General features: G+C 45.3%; 2 protein-coding genes and 1 non-coding gene across 6 annotated transcripts; 2 read left to right on the top strand and 1 right to left on the bottom strand.

Annotated features, from left to right (window-relative positions):
• The first annotated feature begins 316 nt into the window (after positions 1-316).
• On the top strand, positions 317-5,616 carry LOC118512868 (peptidoglycan recognition protein 1-like). 4 transcript variants are annotated; one of them, XM_036057959.1, is made up of 4 exons: positions 317-572; positions 4,292-4,561; positions 4,634-4,972; positions 5,043-5,616. In XM_036057959.1, exons 1-4 carry the CDS (start codon positions 560-562, stop codon positions 5,237-5,239), a joined length of 819 nt encoding a protein of 272 aa, XP_035913852.1. In that variant the 5' UTR covers positions 317-559; the 3' UTR covers positions 5,240-5,616. The 4 variants fall into 4 exon arrangements, with proteins under 4 accessions (XP_035913852.1, XP_035913851.1, XP_035913850.1 ...); XM_036057958.1 differs by lacking the exon at positions 317-572 and adding an exon at positions 1,125-2,011; XM_036057957.1 differs by lacking the exon at positions 317-572 and adding an exon at positions 2,088-2,411.
• LOC118512867 (clavesin-1) lies at positions 5,266-18,414 on the bottom strand. Its single transcript, XM_036057955.1, has 4 exons — positions 17,647-18,414; positions 6,623-7,107; positions 6,246-6,556; positions 5,266-6,181 (listed from the first exon to the last, which is right to left on the bottom strand). The coding sequence occupies exons 2-4, from the start codon at positions 7,050-7,052 to the stop codon at positions 5,903-5,905; spliced, it is 1,020 nt and encodes a 339-aa protein (XP_035913848.1). The 5' UTR covers positions 7,053-7,107; positions 17,647-18,414; the 3' UTR covers positions 5,266-5,902.
• Positions 18,415-21,138: 2,724 nt separating this feature from the next.
• Trnae-uuc lies at positions 21,139-21,210 on the top strand. The gene has a single exon. It is a non-coding gene; the product is annotated as a tRNA-Glu (tRNA).
• Positions 21,211-21,501: the final 291 nt, after the last annotated feature.

Here is a 21,501-nt window from a genome sequence, read left to right as displayed (position 1 = left end):
CCGAGCCCGAGCGAGGTTCACCGACCAACCGCCAAGCTATTGTAGCACCGAAGTAAGTAAGTAAGTATGTTTCATCACCCATATAAATACGGTCACAACTGTACTGAACGGAGGGGTGAGCGTGAAATTCGATATCGATTACGACACGATGGTTCCCGGCTAATCACCACACCCCCCGGTTGGGGAAATGGGGCGAGAACCATCAGTCGACAAAGGTTGGTTAAGCAAAATCTAAACAAACGAACAATCTCGATTCGTTCCGCGTTCGATGGGCTGTTGCTGCTCGATCAGCAAAGAACCCCCAACCGCGGCTGCCACTATTTGTGTTTTAAAACGACAGCTGCTGGCTTGCAATATTCTACAGGTGGCAGAACCCAGCATCCGGTCCGGGGTGTTTTATAAAGTTTAAGGTTGTTTTCCTTTTACTGCACAAAGTTCGATAAACAAGTGTGATATGTTCCGTGTGGCAGTGCAGTTCGTCGTTGCCTAGGCAACAGCGCAAAAGGTTCCAGAAGTTTAGTCACCACCGTCGCCTACCTGGATTCGATCTTCAGCAAACATGTCCAATTGTGGTAATATGAGCAGTCAATTTTTAATTTTTAATTTAGAAGAAGAATAGAGGACATCAGTTGACGCTACCCGCTAGGCACATTGCATTCATGACCCACATGCAGTGCAGTTTTTGACCATGAATCACGTTTATGGCCGTACGCATCGCAACCTGGGCGTGAGCCTCGAAGATCCGGCCCCAAAGTGATCCGCTTATCAGTGTGAAAAGAAAAGTGTACCCCACACGCGACATTGTTGGCCAGCTGGTTGTGGTGAGAGTTTATGTTTTTTTGTTACCTGCACCTTTTGTGCCTTTGCCTACTGTTCGCGATCGCACGAAGGTCCTGTACGTGCGTGTAAATGCGAGTGCCATCGGCATGAGGCGACCCGCTGCAGCTGCACGCGCCAAGCACTGATTGTAGCGGCTTATCTTATCAAAGCCTCTGACGGGTGAGGAGAAGAGGAGGTGGGAGGGAGAGGTCGGTGTGGTGTCCGAATGCATCGTGGTGCAGGCCTCGAGTCTGTTTACCCCGCGAGCAGCTCTGCCGATGATCCTCAGGTAACGGCCGTTCGTACCTGGGTACGAATATTTGGTGTCGTCGTCTGAGCTCTCGTCCGTTAGTTTGTTACGGATTGTCGTTCAGTGCGCAGCAACGAGTGACGCCATCATAAGATCAGCTTCCAGTGATTCAGTTTCCCGTGTTTGTGTCCCCCCCCAAAACAGTGACCAACATCGTCGTCGTCCAGATGTTCAAATTAAAATTAATAACAACGTTTTAATCACCAAACCAATTCGCGCTACCGATTAGCGGCGACTCGTAAGTGAAAACGGTCTTCCCACCCAGTGTGGTTATCGGTGATTCGTGTTGCGTGTGCAGTGAAAAAAACAAAATAACACGCGCTGTAACTTCAACACGTGCCAATCATTGCCATATCGCCAAAACCAAAGCGAAAGACCCGTGAAGACTTGCGATCCCCCGCTCCCCATACTGTGTACTAGCGAGAAGTTGTGTGGTGAGTCGTACAGCAGCCAGCTGCCACAGTAGTTAAGTCTGGCTGGTGCATCCCGTTTGTCCCGGCGGGCCACATCCCGTAGTTGGCGTCTGGGGCGCATCACAGCAGGAGCATGTGCAAGGAGCGGCTGGCCTACGCAGATGACAATTTTGCACCGCTGGCGTAGGGAGCCAACGCGGGAACCTCCTTAGACAGTGGAGGCCAACTCCTTCAACTATCCCCCCACTCCACACGCACACACACACACACACACCCGCAAGCATCTACTTCTACAAGTGTTTTAGCAGTTAGTTTCGAGTGTTGAGGACACTTGCGTGCCTCCAATCGACCGATCCGCGAGCATCTCTAATGGGCTAACTGTAAGCGGGCCAAGGAACAAGGCGCCGCGCAAGATCTCGATCGTTCCCGAGGCGTTCCACGATCAAGCAAGCAAGCATGTATCAAGCCGGTAAGTTGTGCTGTGCCCACCGGAAGCGCGATGCATGCGCTCGACGTCCATGTTGACACAATGATAAATGATCGTTTTCGGGTGACAAGAAGACGATCGGTGCAGCGGACACAGAGTGCTGCATCGCTCGATAAGATAACGGGCACGGTGGCGCCTAAATGCGTCCGGGGGACGACGGGGTCCAACGACCACGAACAAGGACTGCACAAGTTTCTGTCCGCAGCAGGTTGCGAGCAGTTGTTTTGAAATTGAGTGTTGAAAGTGATCTACTAAGGCGCCGCCGTGTGTTGGTGAAAATTCGGGGAAGTTCCTGGAAATTGGACTTGCGCAAGACAGGACTTGTAGGATACGCGTTACTATGCGGATATGAGTCAAGTTGTTACCTATGTCGTGTGCTACGGTAAGCGTCTGCTATGAAGGTTGCTATGGAGATAGTTGTCAGAGAGAGAGAGAGAGAGAGAGAGAGCGAGAGTAGTGGTAATGGGATGCCTAGCAATAGAGTGTGCACGGGACGAGCAGCAAGATAGTGGATGATTCTGTTTACCCTGCGTCCAGACTTTACCAGCTTACGTCAGTATACGATATTGAAGACGGATTTTCTGTTGTGTCCCTTAATCACCGGGGACATTGTTTCTTCTACTTTAGACGTCATTTAGTTTAGTGGAACGATTGCTAAGATGGACAAATATGGCGGTGCAATGTAGTAGTGATATGTGAGAGGCCGCCGAACCACCAAGAGATAATCACACAGCTTGCGATGATCATTCTTTGGTCTGGTCAAACAGTTCGCTTGATGAAATTGTCGTAAGAGTTCGTTGCAGATGACTTTTGTAATCAGACTTCACGACTGGATATGAATATTGGGAAGATAATCTAAGCCTTAGTCTCTTTGCTTTGCCTCGCGATGGCGTATAAAACATCTAGACAACGTCCATGGAACCTCACTGTCCAAGAGTGGTCGCAGTTTAAGGAGCTTCGTCCTTGTCGTTAAGGGACGAGATCTATCAGAGAGCTTTCTAGTGAAGCCTTGCTGGACCAGAGACCTTTCTAGCGAAGCTAGCATAAACCTTGAAGTCCTTGACTGGAATATAGGTTGAGGTTTTCCTCCGTTTCCGACACGATGCCGAAGATGTCTTGATAACTCACTCAAAGGAAACTAGGAGAAAAATAGCATGGTTCCAGTACTAATACTCCTAGATTTTCATTATGGGCGTCTGTACTAGGAACCTTGGCTATTATAGGCATCGTAGACGATCGACATCCTCTCTATTATTCAGCTTTTTAAGATATCTGCTCGTGGAGGATTTTCATCTTCAGTTCAGAGTATTGAGCACAGGATAATGTCGTCTTGCTCCCTTTTGTTGGGTTTCATGTTTGTCCTTCTTCAGAATCTGTTGTAGCTGAACTGATGACTATCTTTCATTATCCAAAAAATATTCCGAATTTAGACGATCATTTCCTTTTTGCAAATTATGTTACGTCTAGCTCTGAATCTTGAAAAAATCCATTGCATAATAGATTGTTGATTGTTATTACAATTCTGTTTGTTTAGTCAAACCACCCCGGGTAAGAGCTGATAATATTCGTTATTGATAGTTCTCATCATGAATCATGTGATTGCAAACAAGAGGAAGAAAGTAGCAAACGATCGAAGTGAAATCTGCCCTCAACGATTGCTGGAGTAAAAAGTTTACAAACAAACGATGGGCGATGGGTTGGTTCTAGGGAAGGAGCGTAAAGATTACCCGAATACTTTCTCAGGACACTCAGAACAATCCTCTTAACTCTCATTGTGCTTTGGTGTCGTAAACGGATATCACCCGTTGCAAATGGAGCTGAAGCCCTTTAACGTTCACCAGACGTCCTCATGATCGAGACGCGCGCGAACAAAGAGACTCGGCTCGGGTTCGAACCGGGATCGGGAAGTCGTTTTCCGATTGCACTTATCAATTTGCCTGGCACTGCCCGGGGTGCGCTGCCATATCGGGTGCCGGGATCAGTGTTTACAATCAAGCAAGCAATTACTTGGCCGCTGTATTGACCATTCGCCGTGGCGTCTCTGATACGGCGTGCCTATTTCCGTACAGGTCCGCACGAAACACACGCGCAAAATGTTAATCGTACTGAACAGTCGGTTTTTTGCGAGCTTCATCGAGCGGCGGCTGGAAACGTTGGTGGAGTCCTTCGCCGACCAGGATTCCGACCGGACGACGACCGTTCGCCCGGAACACTTTCTCGAGCGTGCCGGTGCTAAGTGTTTCACTCTTATGCTCTCTACAGCGCGCACCGTTGCGGCATCGAGCTCGAGCCGGCTGCATTCACCCGTCGCCTGGAACCGGAAGTCGGAGTACTACGATCTGGAGGCGGGCGAAGCCGAACGTACGCCGCTACTGTACACGAGGGAGAGCGCCCGTGAAGCGTATCGGCGGGCGAAGCGGCGGGCCGAAGATCCGACCAAGATCCATCCGGTGGCGGTAGGTCTGATGGTGGCGTTGCTGATATTCCTGTTGCTTGGTGTGGTGATTGGCGTGTATCTGCTGCTGCTAACGAGTGAGTGATCTCAAGTGTGATCGTGTAGTGTGAGTTCTAATGTAATTCCTTTTCGCTCTCTACTCCTACCAGTTCAACGTCCTTGGCCCGTTTCGCATCCGTTCTTTCTGGTGGAACGACCCGCCTGGTGGCAATATCCGGTCGCGCTGGAGGCAGCAACACTCGACAAGCAAGCCGTCACGGACGTGATCGTGGTGGATACGGGTGCGGAAGGATGTTTCGATCAGGAGAGCTGTGTCCGGTTGCTCCAAAACACCGAACAACGCTGCTGGACGGCAAGCCGTGACCACATCCCGTACAACTTTCTCATCGGAGGTGATGGTGTGACGTACGAGGCGCGTGGCTGGAAGAGTCAGCACGGATTCGAAGATCTGCCCGGTCGAAACACAACCCTAGTAGTGGGCATGATTGGTAAGCATTGTGAGGGATTCTTACACCTTCAGCCATCAGCTAACACAGTTCTGGGGTACCCTTTCGCCAGGCAACTTCACCGATCGTCAACCGACCGCTGTACAGTACGCCGAGCTGAAAGCATTCTTCACCGAGTCGATCCGTCGCTTTAGCCTCTCGCCACACTATCGACTGCACGGGTTCATCAATACGACGCACGCCAGCAACGATGGTGCCGCCCTGTACGGCCAGCTGCAACGATGGCCCCACTGGAAGGGTTTCGTGTGATGTGAGCTTCGGAAAGGCTTCGATGCTTCTTCCTTGGTACACATTTTATTGGCAAAAGAAACCGCCTCACGTTCTTAGCTATTAGTGCAAACATTTTGTCGCTTCATTTGGGACCTTCCCTCTGTTTCGTGCGTGCGCACACACACACACCCTACTACTAAAAGCTAGCGCTAACCTGGTAGAGGGTTTGAATGTTGTGATTGTAGTTCTCCAAAGTATTAACGCATCAGCAATCAAGCTTTTAGCTGCTGAAAGCACTGTTCGAAAATTCACTCACTTCAAGAAAGGTAACGCAAAATAAACAAAAGAAAAACATGGTGAAGATAGTATGCAACCAACGAAACGGAATGAAATGGAAAAAGTAGTAAGAAAATATACACAACAAAAAAACAGTAAAGCTACCATACAAAACGTTACACTAAACCCTGTCACAACTGTCAAATCTTAAGTACTGGACGCGACCTTTATGGACGCGAGGCTCCATCGAAGTGGACTCCATCTTGGGGCAAGGCGGATCATCTTTATACTACTGCGTCACTGCCGTAGGATGCTATCACAACACAAACACTCACACGTATGTATACAAATTCGTAAACTATACACTAAAGCAAAATCTCTTCCATTTTGTTGGTTGGTGGTGGTCTTCTGGTGGTTTGTGTCCACCTAGTCCACCTCCAGCTTGCGGAAGCTACCGGTGATCGTTTCCATGCCGAGCGAGTTGCTGTTGGTGCTGTTGTTGTTCCGATCGGTACCGTTCCGCGACACGATGCCCCGATCGCTGAGGATGCGCATGTTGGACGAGCTAAGGACGAGGTTCCGTTTGGTCGCCAGCTCCATCTTCCACTGCTCGATCATCTCGGCCATCGGCATCGTACCGCCCATCTCCTTCGGTAGACAGGCCGGATCAACCTTCCGGCAGAGGTCCTGTACGGTGACGTGAACCTGCGGGATGGCAAGTACAACGATTAGCACAACAATTTCCGGCACAACTGTTCTACCCGCTTACCTGTAGCCGTTCCTTCATCTTTTTGCTAACCATCGACTTGCCCGCCTCGATGATGTACTTCACGGTCGAGGGCACGTTCACCAGATGGACCTCCTTGTTTCGCATCGGGATCGACTGTTCGCCCCACTTCATGATGCGCAGAAAGTCGGTCGGATTCCAGCAGGCAACGTGCGCGGTCGAGATGCCCTTAAAGTCGCCGATGTGCACCAGGCCGCAGATTTGATTCTCCGGATCCTCCATCAGCGTTTCGTAGGTGATGAAGTGCAACCGTGCCATGTCGGAGCTGTTGTGTTCGGCCGGATTGAAGTGATCTGAAACATCCGAAACATGGTTCCTTAAGTAACTGGAATTCTTCCCCATATCCCACCCTTACTCACTGGCAAACCCAATGATCACCCGACGGCCGTGCTTGTCCCGGATCGGGGACGGAAAGATGTAACCACCGTTCAGCAGCTTCAGCACGCTGGGCGACATAAAGTCGAGCGTGTGGATCAGATGCGTAAACACTTTGCGGAAGTTCAGATACTTCAGTATCATCTGTTGCGCCATCGGGACGCTAAACTTTTTCGTGCGCAAAAACCGCAACAGAAACAGATCGTCCGTGCGCACATTTTCCACGTCACCGTTCTTGTGCAGCCAGTCGCGCAGCTGTTCGAGCGACTGTTCCCGGATCGATTTGTCCTCGCGCAGCTCCTTGCGGGCGATCTTCATCACCGCGTCGGTCACACCCGTGTCCTGGAAGAAGTCACCCTTCAGCTTTTCGCTGCTCGTCCACGGGAAGTTCAGTATCACGCGTGTGGTCGTCATCGTGTGGCTTTGGTAAAAAGGGGAAGCGCACCAGAAAGGAGAGGGGGGTGATGATCTAGGGTGAGAGAGAATAAAAGAGAAGAAGGAATAACTTAATATCCGGAAGAAGTATTGAAACATCGATAAGGGTTTGCGATCGTTAGAATTCTTAACCAGGGACGGGCCTGAACCTGGCTTCTTGGAGGTTCTCGAGATTTGTGACGCCTTATTTGTTGTCCACTTGATCAAAAATCCACGACCCATCGTTAGCATATCAATTTACCGTATAATTACAACAGCCCAAAAGGTTTCGCAGCTCGCCGTCGCCATGACATTGTCCCCTACAAATGACCTACTGTTCTAAGGTCAGCAGTGTGGAACTTCTAAGGGTCTGACGGCTGCCGATCGAGCAGTAGTTCCTGATCGTCACACAGCATGAGAACAGCAGTCATAGCTCGCAGCAAAGAACCAAAGGAAACGATTGCGGACTGACGACAATTTATGCAAATGAGCCGACCTTAAGAACTGGAAATAATGTTCACAAATCGTCGTGGGGCAGCCTCTTCCGCCAATACTTCGAGCATGACGGATGATCACTGTAGAACTCTCTCGACACGCCCCAATCGCATGATCTGATCTCTCTGCCACCAGCTATCTGGCCGAGAAGGAACTTTGTCCATTTACACAGCACTCTTCTAATTGCCGGCAAATAATTGATGTGACTTTTTCGGATGTGGTGAGGGGTTGTTTGCCCACCTGGGAGTCTCCCGGATTCTGGCACCCTTCTTTTACGGATGAGGTAAATTCAAAGGTAGGAAAGAGAAAGAAGGGAATAAAGCAGGGTACGGTATGGCGGAGAAACTAATTGACATCAATCGCGGAAAAAGCTTAGCTTGTGACGCTGAGCTTCTTTGAAGATTTGCATACAGCCGGGTGGGTGTTCCTTGGGTTTTTGGAAGAACCATCACATCATCGAACTGTAATTCGTCAGCGGGTTTTTTTTATTTGCCAATAAAGCAATAACTGTTTGGAAAACAAAATGCCAAAAGTCTTTGCAGAGGCATATTAACCTGTAATTTCTCCTGAAAAGCGTATCTACAATGAAGATAGCAGTAAATTGATGTATCCGTGGGAGATTCTTGGGAGATTGGTGCAGATTTCAATTGAAACGACTTTGGAATTTACTTCAATTTTGCGAAGAAATTCTTCCCCCTAAATCATAAGAACTTCTCTTCTTCTTCTTCTTTCTTGGCCTTACGGCCTCTTAAGTCATGCCTGCCATTTCTTGCTTATCACACTTAATATGATATAGCATGAAGTTGAATGTGGGCAGCCACTATGGGCGAACGGCCTAGACGAGACTTGAACCACGGTTCTGCTGAGTGAATACCAAATGTAAAGATCTACCACCGGGCCGCCCACATTAGAACTTCATGATCATCAGTAATGTTCGTTTGATCCTTATTTAGTACGCCAATGTACCTGCCAATGTTGGGCGGTGGCCGGTGGCAGAGGCGATAACGGGGCCGATCTTCACTCTTCAGAATACAATTCTTGGTTTAAGAGAGAAGACTTAGGGGTTCTACTCAAATCGTGTGGGGATATCCTCATTCTAAATCACTAGAACTTCATGTGGGTTAGAGCAAGAATGTTCCTGATGCCCTGAGCCAAACCTTGTCCAGAATTATTTAAGGACAACGTAAGAGTTAACTGGATTTTTGATAGGGTTACCATACTTATAGATTGAGAATAGATTTCTGTTAATAAAATCTAGAAACCTCTTCTTAACATAAACAAAAGCATTAAAAAGTATCCAGTGGAAAACAAACGGCAAGACTATATGTCCACTAGCAGCACCTCACAACCAAGAAGCCATAATGTCCTCTTTGGGTCGTCTTCATTCGACATTCGTCTCCCAATAAGAACTGCGTAGTAACTGCGTATTGTTTTTGTGACACACTTAAGCTTTAGTCATTTGTCTGTCTGACATTGGACACGGCATTCGTGTATCGGGGTTTTTTTTCCCCGATTGGGAACCTATCAATCGGTGCTAGTTATGCACTGGCTGCACGAGAGGAACCCTAACGCATTAGTGGTTCGATAATGGCTCAGTTTAACGCAGCCACCACAGGTGACCTCGACGTCCCATTAGTGGAAAATCAGTCCAAAACGAGGAACAGGTGAGAGAGCAGCCAACGTCCGGAGTAAAAGGCGTCGAAAGTACTAAGCTTCTTTCGTTTTACAGCCCAAAACCTCATTTGATAAGCAGCAGGTCGATCGTTAAAGCTCTCCACCGGATGGATAGCGTTAATGGAGGTTCACAGTTGTGGGCAATTAAACGGAGACAGACCGTAGCAACAAAAAACAAAGCTACAAAAACAGTTTGCTTTTCGATTAGCACGATTGGCGGGCGACTCTCGACTCTTTAGATGTTACTTCCCAACAATGAATCCATGGGAACCTACGCTCAAATTATTCGGAATACCTTACAATAGTTTAACCACGACCCAAAGTCGGATCGAATGTCAAGGTCCGCTTAAAACTCCCTCGTCAAAAAGCTTTCTCATCACCGGCCCATCAATAGCTCATCCTCAAAATGGCATTCTTCATCAAGCTATATGTCACTTGAGGGCTTATGAGGTTAAACAACAACAAAAAATGGCCAAACGTACGATCCTATTGCTCAACCACACGTTCAAAAACTGGTGACACACATCCACGATCGCGCGCGCACGTGTGGTGCTAACCGCCATTTTAAATTTCCTGACACTTGACATGACTCTTTGACACGGTTTGGGCCAATCCTTGCTACACCTCCTCCGATCCTGGTAATGGGATGATAACCTTTCCCTCCCTCGGACCTTACTCTACCCTTCACATTCCTCTCCTCTTCTTAACCGTCTTTACACATAAAATTGCTACGATCAGCTGGGAGCTCGCTTAGTGAGACTTAGAAATTAAACTCATTTTGCGATGCATGAAAGTGGTGCTTTTTTGTTCGCCTCTCTGTGACGAATTATTTCGCTTAACCACACTTTTTGGAACGTTCAGCTAAACAGTACCAAAAAGAAAAACCCAACCAGACGACGACAGCATTAATGCTCGACTCCGTTCGGCACGTGCTTTAATGAGCGCAGCTTCTTTCCGTCCCAGGATGACACAGTTTCGTCACTTTTTTTCTTTACACTTAATGTACGAAATGAACTTAACACACTTACCGGAGTAAGATAATCACCGCCCGTGTGTACGCAATCGGGCAGGCCAAAGCCAAAAAATGCCACAAGCTCAACCGACGAACCTTTTTTTCTCTCTCTTCTCTGGTGTGGCCCGTCGTAGGAGGAGAACAACGCGGACGCCGTGTGGGATGCGGACCAATTGCAGCGAGATGTGCGTATCGTTAACCAACCAACCGACACTCGAACGGCGCGCCATGTGTTACAAAGGTTCGTTACATAATAATCATCATCACGGCGCGGGTCAGACCGGGCCAAATACGCTGGTCGGTTAAAATGTAGGGTTAATCTCGCGCCAGCTTGAGATTGGGCAGATTCGAAGAAAAATGAAAAGGAAAGAGCACGTATCTAGCAGTAGGAAAGTGTTTCAATGCCACTTGGGGCGGAATTTCGGTTGCGCTTCTTATCCTGGCAAGCTTAATGGCAGGACAGAATTAAAACTGACCTACGGAACGTGCCGACTGCTTGTGCAATGTGCTACGGTAAACGATGCGCGAAATGATGGCTCGTGAATCATGCTGGAATGGTAGGCATTGTGCTTTTTTCATGTTTGATATGTTAAAAACTCTGCTGCTGGAGTAATTATGTTATTATAAAAGAATTTGAGTGCTTTATTTTGAAGGGTCTTCTTTAAGGTCTATTTTATTTTTTATGTTTAAGATTCAGAACGTTTTCAAATAGAAAAAAACACAACGACGAACAAAAAATACAAAACAAGAATTAAATAGAGGTAATTTGTACCAACAAAACTGACTAGCAAAAGTGACTCTTGTTAGAAAATGTGCTAAAATAACAAAAAACATATCGGTACATTTTACCCGATCGCAACGTTAGAAAGTGATTTACGATCAGCTTTGCCCAGGCACATATCGGCAGTTGCACATAGCGAGCATAACTCTCTCGCTCATCGAACCCTCCAGGTGGTGGTGAACCGTTTCTTTCGCTTCATTAATCATATTCTGCGCAATCGGTCAACCGTCACACATAAGCCCATCCGTCGCAGAGCATGCATTAATCCGGCGCGCGAGTGTGTTGTGTGTTGAGTGATTAGCGCGTGTGAATGGCTATTTCGGCAGTACTAATAATGACGCGGCTCAGCATGTGTAATAGGGGAGAGCTTTTGTTCGCCGATTGATTCGATAAATGATGGCTATTGATGGAAACGAAAATGATTGCCTCAGTGGGAGAGCGCTCTGGATATCATTATCTGGGACTGGGAGTCGATTTGGGAAGAGATTAGAGGGAAAAAAGGGCGATTAAATTATGGTCTAAAAAGTGACCTGGAGCAATACTTATATGTGCCGTAAGTCCGATTGAAAAGCAATCACTGTAATTTAAAAGCCTGAGAAGGCATCCGCCGCCGGTGCCTGTTGGCTGCCCTAATTACCTGGGTTAATATAATTGGGCTGTTTGGCACGGCTATACTAAGGGCTAGGGTTAGGGTAAGGGAAAGGGTTACTTTCTTCGTCGGCTATTTTCATAATGACTAGCTGATAATAAAATGACTTAAAGAAACCCTCATAAATACAAAACTTTAATTAGTCCTGGCGACGTGTATCAAATAATGACCGATTTACCTTACGAGATTCGAACTCATGCCCGACACAGCGACCTGCCGTGCGCTTTACTGACCTTGCTACTAACGTGACTGGGAAGAGGCGCGTTAGGATCGTATAAAAGCGATGCGTGAAGGCAATAAACGTGTTGTGCTGTGCTTTATCTGTTTGATCTTTCACGATCACGGATTCTTTAAAATGTATTTCTAGTCTTCGTATTTCTTTCTTCTATTTCTGAGAGCCAATAGTTCTTTTTTACATTTTTCACATTTAATTGTCAACCATTAAAACAGTTGGCTTAAAAATTAACCCACTGTTAAGCAATACAAACGTTCGTATCGTCGATGAGCTCATTCTACGTCGCCGAAAATAAAACTGCTCTTGCCATCCTTGACTTTTGTCGTCTTCTGATTACATCTAAGCCCTTGCAGCTATAGACAGCGCTCCAGCCAGCCAGCTACTACACGACTACTACTACAACTACTCATCTGCTCGATGCCTTTCATATTAATGGGCACGTGAGGAAACCGGCTTCCTGCTTCCCCATTCAAATCCCTTCAAGCCCTACGAACTGGATCATCTTGTGTGTTGCTTCTCCCTATCAATATTCAAGGTTGTAATTTCATCATCCCAAAAGGCTAGCGACAGGTATCCGACGGGGTAATAAACAATGTAAATCCTGCGGTGAGCCACCGAGACTGGTTTTAGAAAAAGGGCCCACCCCTTCCCCCTTGGGGTTTGTTGCCGGTGTCCCTTTCGACGAAAGATAAACCATAAAGGCACGTATGAACTGAGGGTGCATCGGTGCGTTGCATATGGCACGGGGTCTCTCGTGCATACGAAACGGTGGAAATGGACTTTGGAATCGGTTCAAGCTTTATTTCTAACCGTGCTGGTATGGAAGCGTAACCAGATGGTAGCTATTTTCGTTGGTAGCTTTAAAGATGGATTTTTAAAATACATTTTGCCGAGCTTGAGTTATAAAAGATGAAAAGCTATAGACACCATAAATTTTATTTAATAAAATCATAAGTGAAAGAAAGGAACATAAAAGAAAAAAAACTAAACTAAACTAAAGAAGAAAAAATCGAACATAAAAAAACAACTACATAAGAAGTAAAACAAGAATATTATCAAAGAGATAACACAAAAAGAGGAATAAAGTAAAACAATTACCATAACAAACGTAATGAGAACAGATAAATTAATACAAAAGAAGAGGGAATAATTATTTATGATCACGGAATGATAAAATGGAGAAAAAATCGCTAGTTTTTGAATATTTAACTCCAGAATCGTTAACGATCCTGTTCAGGCTTGCCTATTTGTTCGATACCAGTTCTGTTGCCACAACCAGCTTGTCCAACATCCCATACGATCTGTTCTATAAATCCGGGATGACTGACCTCAAAACAATGCAATAAATATCTTTTTCTTGTGTTTCCTTTTTTTGAGTTCTCCTTTTGCTTTCATTTTGCTCAGTTTCACTTATGTTTCCCATCCATACCTTTTGCTTTCATTTTTCTTCTTTCTGTTCCTTATCAAACTTTGAACGCCAAAAAAAAAATGGCTGAAAATAGCTCACACGACGACCAACGAGCAAAATGATCCTCTAGAAGCAAGCTGTTTCTATCTAAACTTTTCCACAAACAAATGCCAAATGCACACACACACCGACCCATACATATGCATGAAACCTGGACCTGATTCCTGGTTCGATTATCATTCCTCCCCTGTTTTGAAATCAAGCAAAGCAAAAAAAAAGCTGTCGAAAATTCGCGAAGCTCTAAGGTAGAACCATCTTTTTTCGTGTAGCAAAATTCTGAAACGCTACAGGAACGCAGATACCACCTTTTTGCACCACAGGCACACCAACCTGAACATTGACTTTGAAAACGAGAGTCACTAAAAAGAAAAAAACGGCGACATCGGCGGCAAAAGATGGTCGAGTGTGTTTCCCTCCCATAAAAAGAAAAGAGAAAAAGAATGGGAGAGTAAAAAAAGGAAAACAGAAATGTGCAAAACTTGTAGTGTAGAATCGAGAAGGTGTGTGTATTAGCATATGGAACCGATCCGACTAAGATCCTCGATGCTAACGGCGATCGACTAAAAAGAAGAGTTTGAAAGAATTTGGAGTGTGGTTTGCTATGATTCCGATCGATCATTATGATCATGATACTCTCATTGTGCCTTCGAGACTTTAAATGCTTTCTATCAATCACTTTTTCGGAGAATTAATTAAGGACTTCATCTGGTAGAGATCCTCGACGTCCATATCTGAACGACAGTCTCGTCTGCTAAGTAAGTTTAAAAAATAATCGACTCCGAGTTCCGGAAGAATTTCCTTAATTGTTGGTAATGGTTCGCAATCAGTCAACACGAAGATGAAGATTGATTTCTTCAATAACAACTACCTCTCCACTCAATTCAACCGCGCCACACACACGTGCCGTATTTCGCAACGCAAAATTCATTTGCAATTAATTAACCTGTTCACATAATATCAAACACCCAGCCACTACAACGAAGTGGCTCATAAATGTTGGATGTTGAGCAACCTGATAATTTTTCCGTTCACCACGAGTGGATCGAACTAATTTTGGACTGCAACAAACGGGGTGCAAGGAATAATTTCTTCGGTGCAGCATGCGTGACACAAGACTGCATCATATCAGATGCAATCATCCGAACCGAAGATGCAAACAAATTTCCCCATCATTGACGTCAAACCAAAGTCGATTGCGCTGCAGATTGGGGGATTGAACAACGAAATGTTGCTTACTTCCCTTGTCGTTTTAATCACACAACAGCCAACCGGTTTCGTACTCTTTCGGGAAAAGAATTTCCCCCCCCCCCCCCCCACACACGGACAGGCGTCACAAGACACCAATATTTCCGACCATTTGTTCCGTTAGGATGTTCGCCGTAGGATCAATCAAGTGGTGGTATATGGGCGAGCAAAAAAACAAACTAGTTCCCACTTGCATGATAACCCCCGGTGGCTTTATTTGGTGTCAATGGACGAAATGTGGGCGAATTTGTTCGCTGTGAGAGATTTTCGCATACCAATAAATGTGTATGCGTGTGCTACAAACATTTCAGCAAATTATTCGTTTTTGACAATGGGCAAACAGCTGTTGAGGATTTTTAACGCGATTTTTCCCGACAAAATGAAGAGTATTATCCAAAATTAGCTGTCTATCGAAGAGGCCCCTGACTGACATCAGCTACTCTCAAAGGAATGCTTTGGTCACAGCTCTATCAGAGGACCTTATCCCATGATTCTGTATCCGGAGAAGGAGTAGCAACTGGATTCCTAAGGCTTAGAAAAAATTGTAAAGATCCGAAAATTTAACTTAAAGTTAGTTGGAATAGGTTTGTACAACCAGAATGTTGAGACATTGGTGGTAAGATATCTGAAAATTGCCGTAACGCCTTTCGGAACTTCTTGAAATTACAATTCTAATAAAATGTATGCCATTTAGTTGAATCCATCCGTTGCAATCTTACTTTTATCACCTTTAAAATTTTCAATAATTTGAACTTGTAATACCAGCTCTAAGTCAATTATATTGTCTTATTTTTATCAGTAGACATTTGAACGCTATCACATTTAGAATCATTTTCACCAGTTTAGAATTCACCACATTTAGAATCATTTTCACCAGTTGAAGTCACAATTGCAGCAAATCTTTTCAAACAGTTTATATTGCAGCCTCAACAAAGTAAGTGCATTTAAATTAAATTTCAATAATTTTACGTCAAGCCAAGCCCAACACTAACTTACTCAACGTTGAAAGAACAATTTTAAGTTTCTTTTACACACTCTAGTTTTAATCTTTCCTGAAGCTTTACTAATTATGAGAAATTATGAACCGCATTGGTGATATCATCTGCAACAACAGTTGTGTTAAAGGTGAGAGCATGAAGTATCGTGCTGCCAACAATGTTCAGCAAACATCGGATAACTCCTGCCGTGTTTAATTATGTATTCTATTTATAATAAGCAATGTAGCGAATTTTTATCTGCCTCAAACAAGATCATTTCATTTGCATACACTCTACCGGTGTCTGGCGTTGTAGGTCTCTGGTTAAAAATAGAGGCAAATAACGAGAAGCAAAACTAAAACTCTAAACACAAAGAAAGCAAAAAAAACCTTTCCTCAAATGATATTTATCGTTAGCATTATCAGTCAGATGATAAATATCACCCCTAGTTGCTCTGCTAATGCGACTCGCCGCCAGCAAACGATGCTGTCTCGTGATGCGCCCGTACCATTTATCACACAAATGTCACGCCGGGCGCATTTTTCTCATCTTATTCTCGGCCAGTAAATTCTTCTCCACTTCGTGGTTCTCGCCTGCGTTCTGATACGTCGCAGTTAAAGAAAAAACAGACCTATCAGTTTCCACGGCGAGGGGACCCAACCTTACGAATGCATTGCACAGCAAGTTGTACGAGGAAGAACGGCGACGATCTTAAAACCGCACTGACTGACTCTGCCTATTCAGATATTCGCATTTTAAATGCTCTCACTGTGTGTTTGTCGACGGGTCCCACTAACGGACGCTGTCAGGCGGCGTTTATTTGTTAGTGAGTACGATTTCCGCATCGCACCGGCCCATCTAAGCAGTTTGTATATTTTATTCTACCTCGCGAAGGCTATCGGCCGATTATTATACCGGAATGGGTTTGGTTGGTGGTGGGATGCTGTGGTGGGTGGCCGGGGAGCGTACACAAGGCGGAAATGGAGGGAGGCAGGAGGGAGAGCGAAAATCGTCAACGCAGTTGGTAGCGTGGATCAGGAAGTCCGTACCGTGTACCGTTCTGATGGACTGGGCAAAAGGGTGCGAAAACGTCGCCGGGAACGAGGTTTAAATTGAGGCCTTAACTGCTACTGTCAACAAACTCTTCGTCCTGTGCGACGAGGAACTTTTGGAAGAAAAAAATTGTTACCAATTGAAGAACACACTGAGAGGGTTACGGTTGAGAACGAATGCTTTATGCGGCTTTATACACAGTTTTTGGCCAACTTAATCGCACATAAAACAAACGAAACGTAGCAAAAACGAGTTCTGTGTGGGAACGGGAAGCCCGTAAGCATCTAACGCTTGTTCGGGATGGCCCTACAGCGAAGCTTTTAAATAAAAGAACCAAAACTTGTTTCTATCCCCATACACACCGCACGAAAGTGAGCTCTTCGGGAGTTTCGACTTCAAAAGCTCAAACGCTGGGTCTCGATTAAAACCACGCGCTACACATCGATTGCCTATATCGATTGCCTAACAACGAGGGAATTATTCATGAGCCTTCGAACCCTTTACCCACCGAGCTCCGAAAACCATTCCGTCTGCTGAAGCGATCCATTTCGAGCTCCACAGAGACGGCTGCAAACGATCGGAAAGTTCAGCCTTGTGGTTCAGCGCTGTATGGGAAAATCACTTGCACTTTTTACCGCCGCCCGTTGCTATCGTAGCAACGTAGGTCGATTGGCATGGTAACTGCTAAATGTTACTTCGATCGTGATGCGATCGGTTGACGGAGCTGGGGGCTGTGGTGTGTGGAAATTCTTGCAATTGCAGACACCGTTGAACCCACCATCGAGTCAGCCCATTACATCACTGCACCAGGTCAGAGCTGTTTCGTCGATAAAAAGGCGTAAAATATGTGCAGCCTCTGGATGTAATTAGAAGCGGAGCTTTATTGACTCAGGCTCGGGAGGGTTCGTCGCTTGCGCGTGCACATATAGAACGGGCGCGAGCATTGAAGTCTTTTGTATCGGATGGGAAATTCGGGGTGCTGTTTTGCGATGGATGGATGCTTACCTTTGGTTGTGTGTGTGTTGATTTCGGGACGACCAGCTTTCGTTCGATGGGGGATAGAAAAGAAAATCTACCTTTTCTGTTCACACCACTAAACAGTAAAACTGTTTTTTAATGTAAATTGTCTTAATACACTTTTTCTTTTTATGTTATCACTATTTGGATGATTCTGAAGTTCTTACTGGTTTTTTTTTGCTAACTTCACTAATACATCTCAAATGAAAGGCTTCTTCTCAAACACTTGTATTCTACACATCAATAGTCCGGATTGTACCGCATTCGAGCATGCGGTTGGCCACAGCTGATACGAAATTCACCAAACTGCAGACCACCAACCACTACTCTACACCGAGAACGCTCTAGAAGACGCGTGCGCGCACACCGGCTGAAGCTTCGAACGAGACTGAACACCAGCCGTACTCGCTTCTCCGGGCGAACACTGGGCTGCACTGTGGTGCGTTTCCCTTGGTTACTGCGTGCGTGGGGCTTAGCGGGTTTCGATGGATTACTACAGTGGTGTGGTGCTGCTGGCTGACGATGATGACAACAAGCTGTAACCCCACCAGTCGCGCTCACTCACCACCTTCCCAATCGGTTACAAGCCTGAACGCCTCAACAACAACAACAACGGTTTCTCAATAGTGCGCGAGGCGAGCGAAGAACTTGTGCGAGAGCGATCGAAACGAACGAACGAACGAGAGTGAGAAATCGTTTGCGCCGCTAGGAAGTGCGTTCTACTTCTGCAAACGAAACTTTACCGAAATCGAAATTACAACAGACGCCCGGCGATGATGATGATGATGAAAATAACAAATCGTGGTGTCGGTTTCGCGGGCGGGCACGGTTGATGTTGATACGTTGTTGATTTTCCAATTGGTACGGGCGGGACAGGTAACAAAAAAAGCTGGACTTTAGGGCAAGCAGGCTACGAAATTGTACCGTATGTTGTTTGTTTGCACAGAAAAAAAGAAAAGAAATAAAGCAACACGTGAACAACCATCGCACGTGTGGTGCACAAGTTGTTAGATAAAATAATGATAGGGAAATTGTGGTGATTCTTTGTTGATGTTTTTTATAGGAAAGAAAATTAAATAATCATCAATCAAACATTATAAAACTGTTGAGATAATTTCGTTTCAACTAAAAAAATCGACTCTGCTGCCAAACAGCTTCATTTCAATTTTAAATTTAATTTAATTTAGCAAAACTCAAGCTAGTATGCGCATTCATCGATAATATTTTTAAACTATTGGAAAAACAAATTTAAAAGGTTTTTTAAAGGAAAATCTATAAATAAACTATAAATTATGTTGAAAACAACAATTGAACTATTTCACTTAAGGAATCATCCATAGTCAATTGTAAAACATGGTTAACAAAATATTTCAATTGAACACTACATAAATTAAAATGGTAAAAATCGTAAAAAACGTGAAAAATAAAGTAAAAGTATAGAAAGCAAAAGAAGGATAGAGAATAAATAATAAATGATAGCAAATAAGTAAAAAACCAATGAAGAGTAAAAATGATAAAAAATAGTAAGCATACATTAGCAAGCTCAAACCAATGTAAAAGAAAATAAGTACAAAGTAAACAGAGTAACTCTGAAGATAGTTAAATTGAACAAAAAATTACCATACAATTTAAAACCCATTAATATGGTAAATAACAAATTTACAAAACTGTACGTCGCAGTTAAGGAAAAAAAACAGACCTATCAGTTTCCATGGAGAGGGGACCCAACCTTACGAATAGGTACGGAAAGCAAAAACTAGACCATAAAAATTACAACAAAATATAAGTAAACAAAGATATTAAACAAACAAAAATCGTCTTAAACATTCATCAAACCAATCCCTTGTTAATTATAAACCATGACCATCCATGTATATATCACACCTGAAACCTACGTCAGTGCTTTAATCGGCCAGCTCCGCGTAATCCACATAAATAGCCGCTCAAGAAAGCGCACCTACCGGGATGAGTCTTTAATCGAACGATCGATACGAACCGAGTTGAAAAGCACGACCTACGGATCAACACGTGTGTGCCGCCCGATGGTAAATTGCTCCCTCTGTACCGATAGTAGATGAGCACGCCATCCAACCAATCCGGACGGGAATTTTCCCCGGATAAACAACCCAATAAATGGGTGGCAGCAGTTAGCTGAAACCCCGATGAAGCAATTCTAGATAGGTCTCCCTGGGCCGGTGGAGAAAATAACCAGTTTCCAGCGTACACACACACACGCTGGTCACGACCAAGTTGTACCGAGGTACGATTAGTCCGCCGGGGCCAGGGGTTTTCCATCAGGTCCGTCCGAATGGGAACGTCACACCACGGTGTGCCAGATTGTTCTGCGGATGTCGGTTTACCCGTTCGGGACCGTCTGGTTTCGTCTGGCCAGCGACAGTGGGAAAACGTTGCATAACGAACGAGTTTTCGTCAGTACCTCTTACCGTACTGGCTGTTTGCTTCAACCGTGTGGAACCATCGGTCAGCGCTTTTCATATGCGATTGCACCCCGGTTTCCCCCTTGCCAGATGCAGATGTTCTACGGTGTGGTGCGAAATTGCAATCGCGCGGTTGGCAAGCGATTGGAAAACTCAACAAACCGATTTGATGCCGTTCGCTCAGGCCGTTTGGGCAAAGGTACTGCGGTTCGATTGCACAGGTTCGGGTGGGTGGGAAATGGTCCAATCGCAATCACCTTCGGCAAGGAAACACGCATTAGCAAACATTTGGCGTACATCGGATTTTGGAACTGTCTGGAAACCCTTCTAAAGCCTGCTCCGGTACTAGTTGAATCTAGAACAGGCTTCGAGAACGCCTTTGGGCGGATGCCAACAACCCGTGTGCAGTGACACACACACCCATTATTAGCAATCTTCTATTTAAGGCCACCAAAATATATGTGTGTGTGTGTGTGTGTGTGCGTTGGGCCCCGAAGGGAAGCACGTTCAATTGATTGTGGCTCATTGTGCTACCGCTGCTCGACTGCCGACAGAAAGTATGTCAGCCCTAGGAGGCGCCGCCTTAGGAAGCCTCGCACAGACTTTCTTCATACGCTTGTGCCATATAGCTTGCAGGTGTATGCCATTTGCCACACCGGCTCGATGGTAGAGCTGTGGGCCCAAATGTGTGCCCAGTTTCAGCAACCCACAAGGCAAAGCAATCATCAGACAGTTGACCCGAAGGGCGAACGGTTTGCAGTGCCGAATGAGGTAATTGTAGATGAGCAGTGCTTTTGTGGGTCCGATAGGCTTTACGAAACTTGTCCGGTGGCACCATCGATTGGTGTAATAATTAGAACATCTCACTAACTCGCCCCGCAAAGGTAAACCGATCTCAGCCCGGGGATTGCTGAATCCCGTGCTCAAGTTACTTCCCTTCGGGCTGTCCTAATGGCTATTAGAAGTACTATGGAAGAAACAATGCCGTAGGATAATGGATTAGTCCAAAATGCTTAGTGTATTGTGGAGGCTTAGTATATAATCCCATATGGTCTAGTGGCTAGGATATCTGGCTTTCACCCAGAAGGCCCGGGTTCGATTCCCGGTATGGGAAGGGGGAAAACCACCTCTCTTTTTATAATTTATTTTCTTTTCTCGTGCTTGATAGAGAATGAAGTTAGCACAATAAAGGCCTTTAGTACAACCCTACCTGTCGCTGGTTGCTACCGGAAATGTTTCATATTACAGGCCTCAAAATTGACAAGTTTTTTTAGGAACAAAATGGAAACAACAGGGAAAATTAAGCATTCACAATAAAGAGCTTCTCCTAGTTATAAGAACTAGTACTCACGATTATAACGTGATTTTTTTTAACAGTAAGTAAAAAGTTGTAGGTCGTTTAGTT

Source organism: Anopheles stephensi, chromosome 3, assembly GCF_013141755.1.
Source record: "Anopheles stephensi strain Indian chromosome 3, UCI_ANSTEP_V1.0, whole genome shotgun sequence".
NCBI lineage: Eukaryota > Metazoa > Arthropoda > Insecta > Diptera > Culicidae > Anopheles > Anopheles stephensi.
This window is presented reverse-complemented; position numbering and strand designations above follow the sequence as displayed.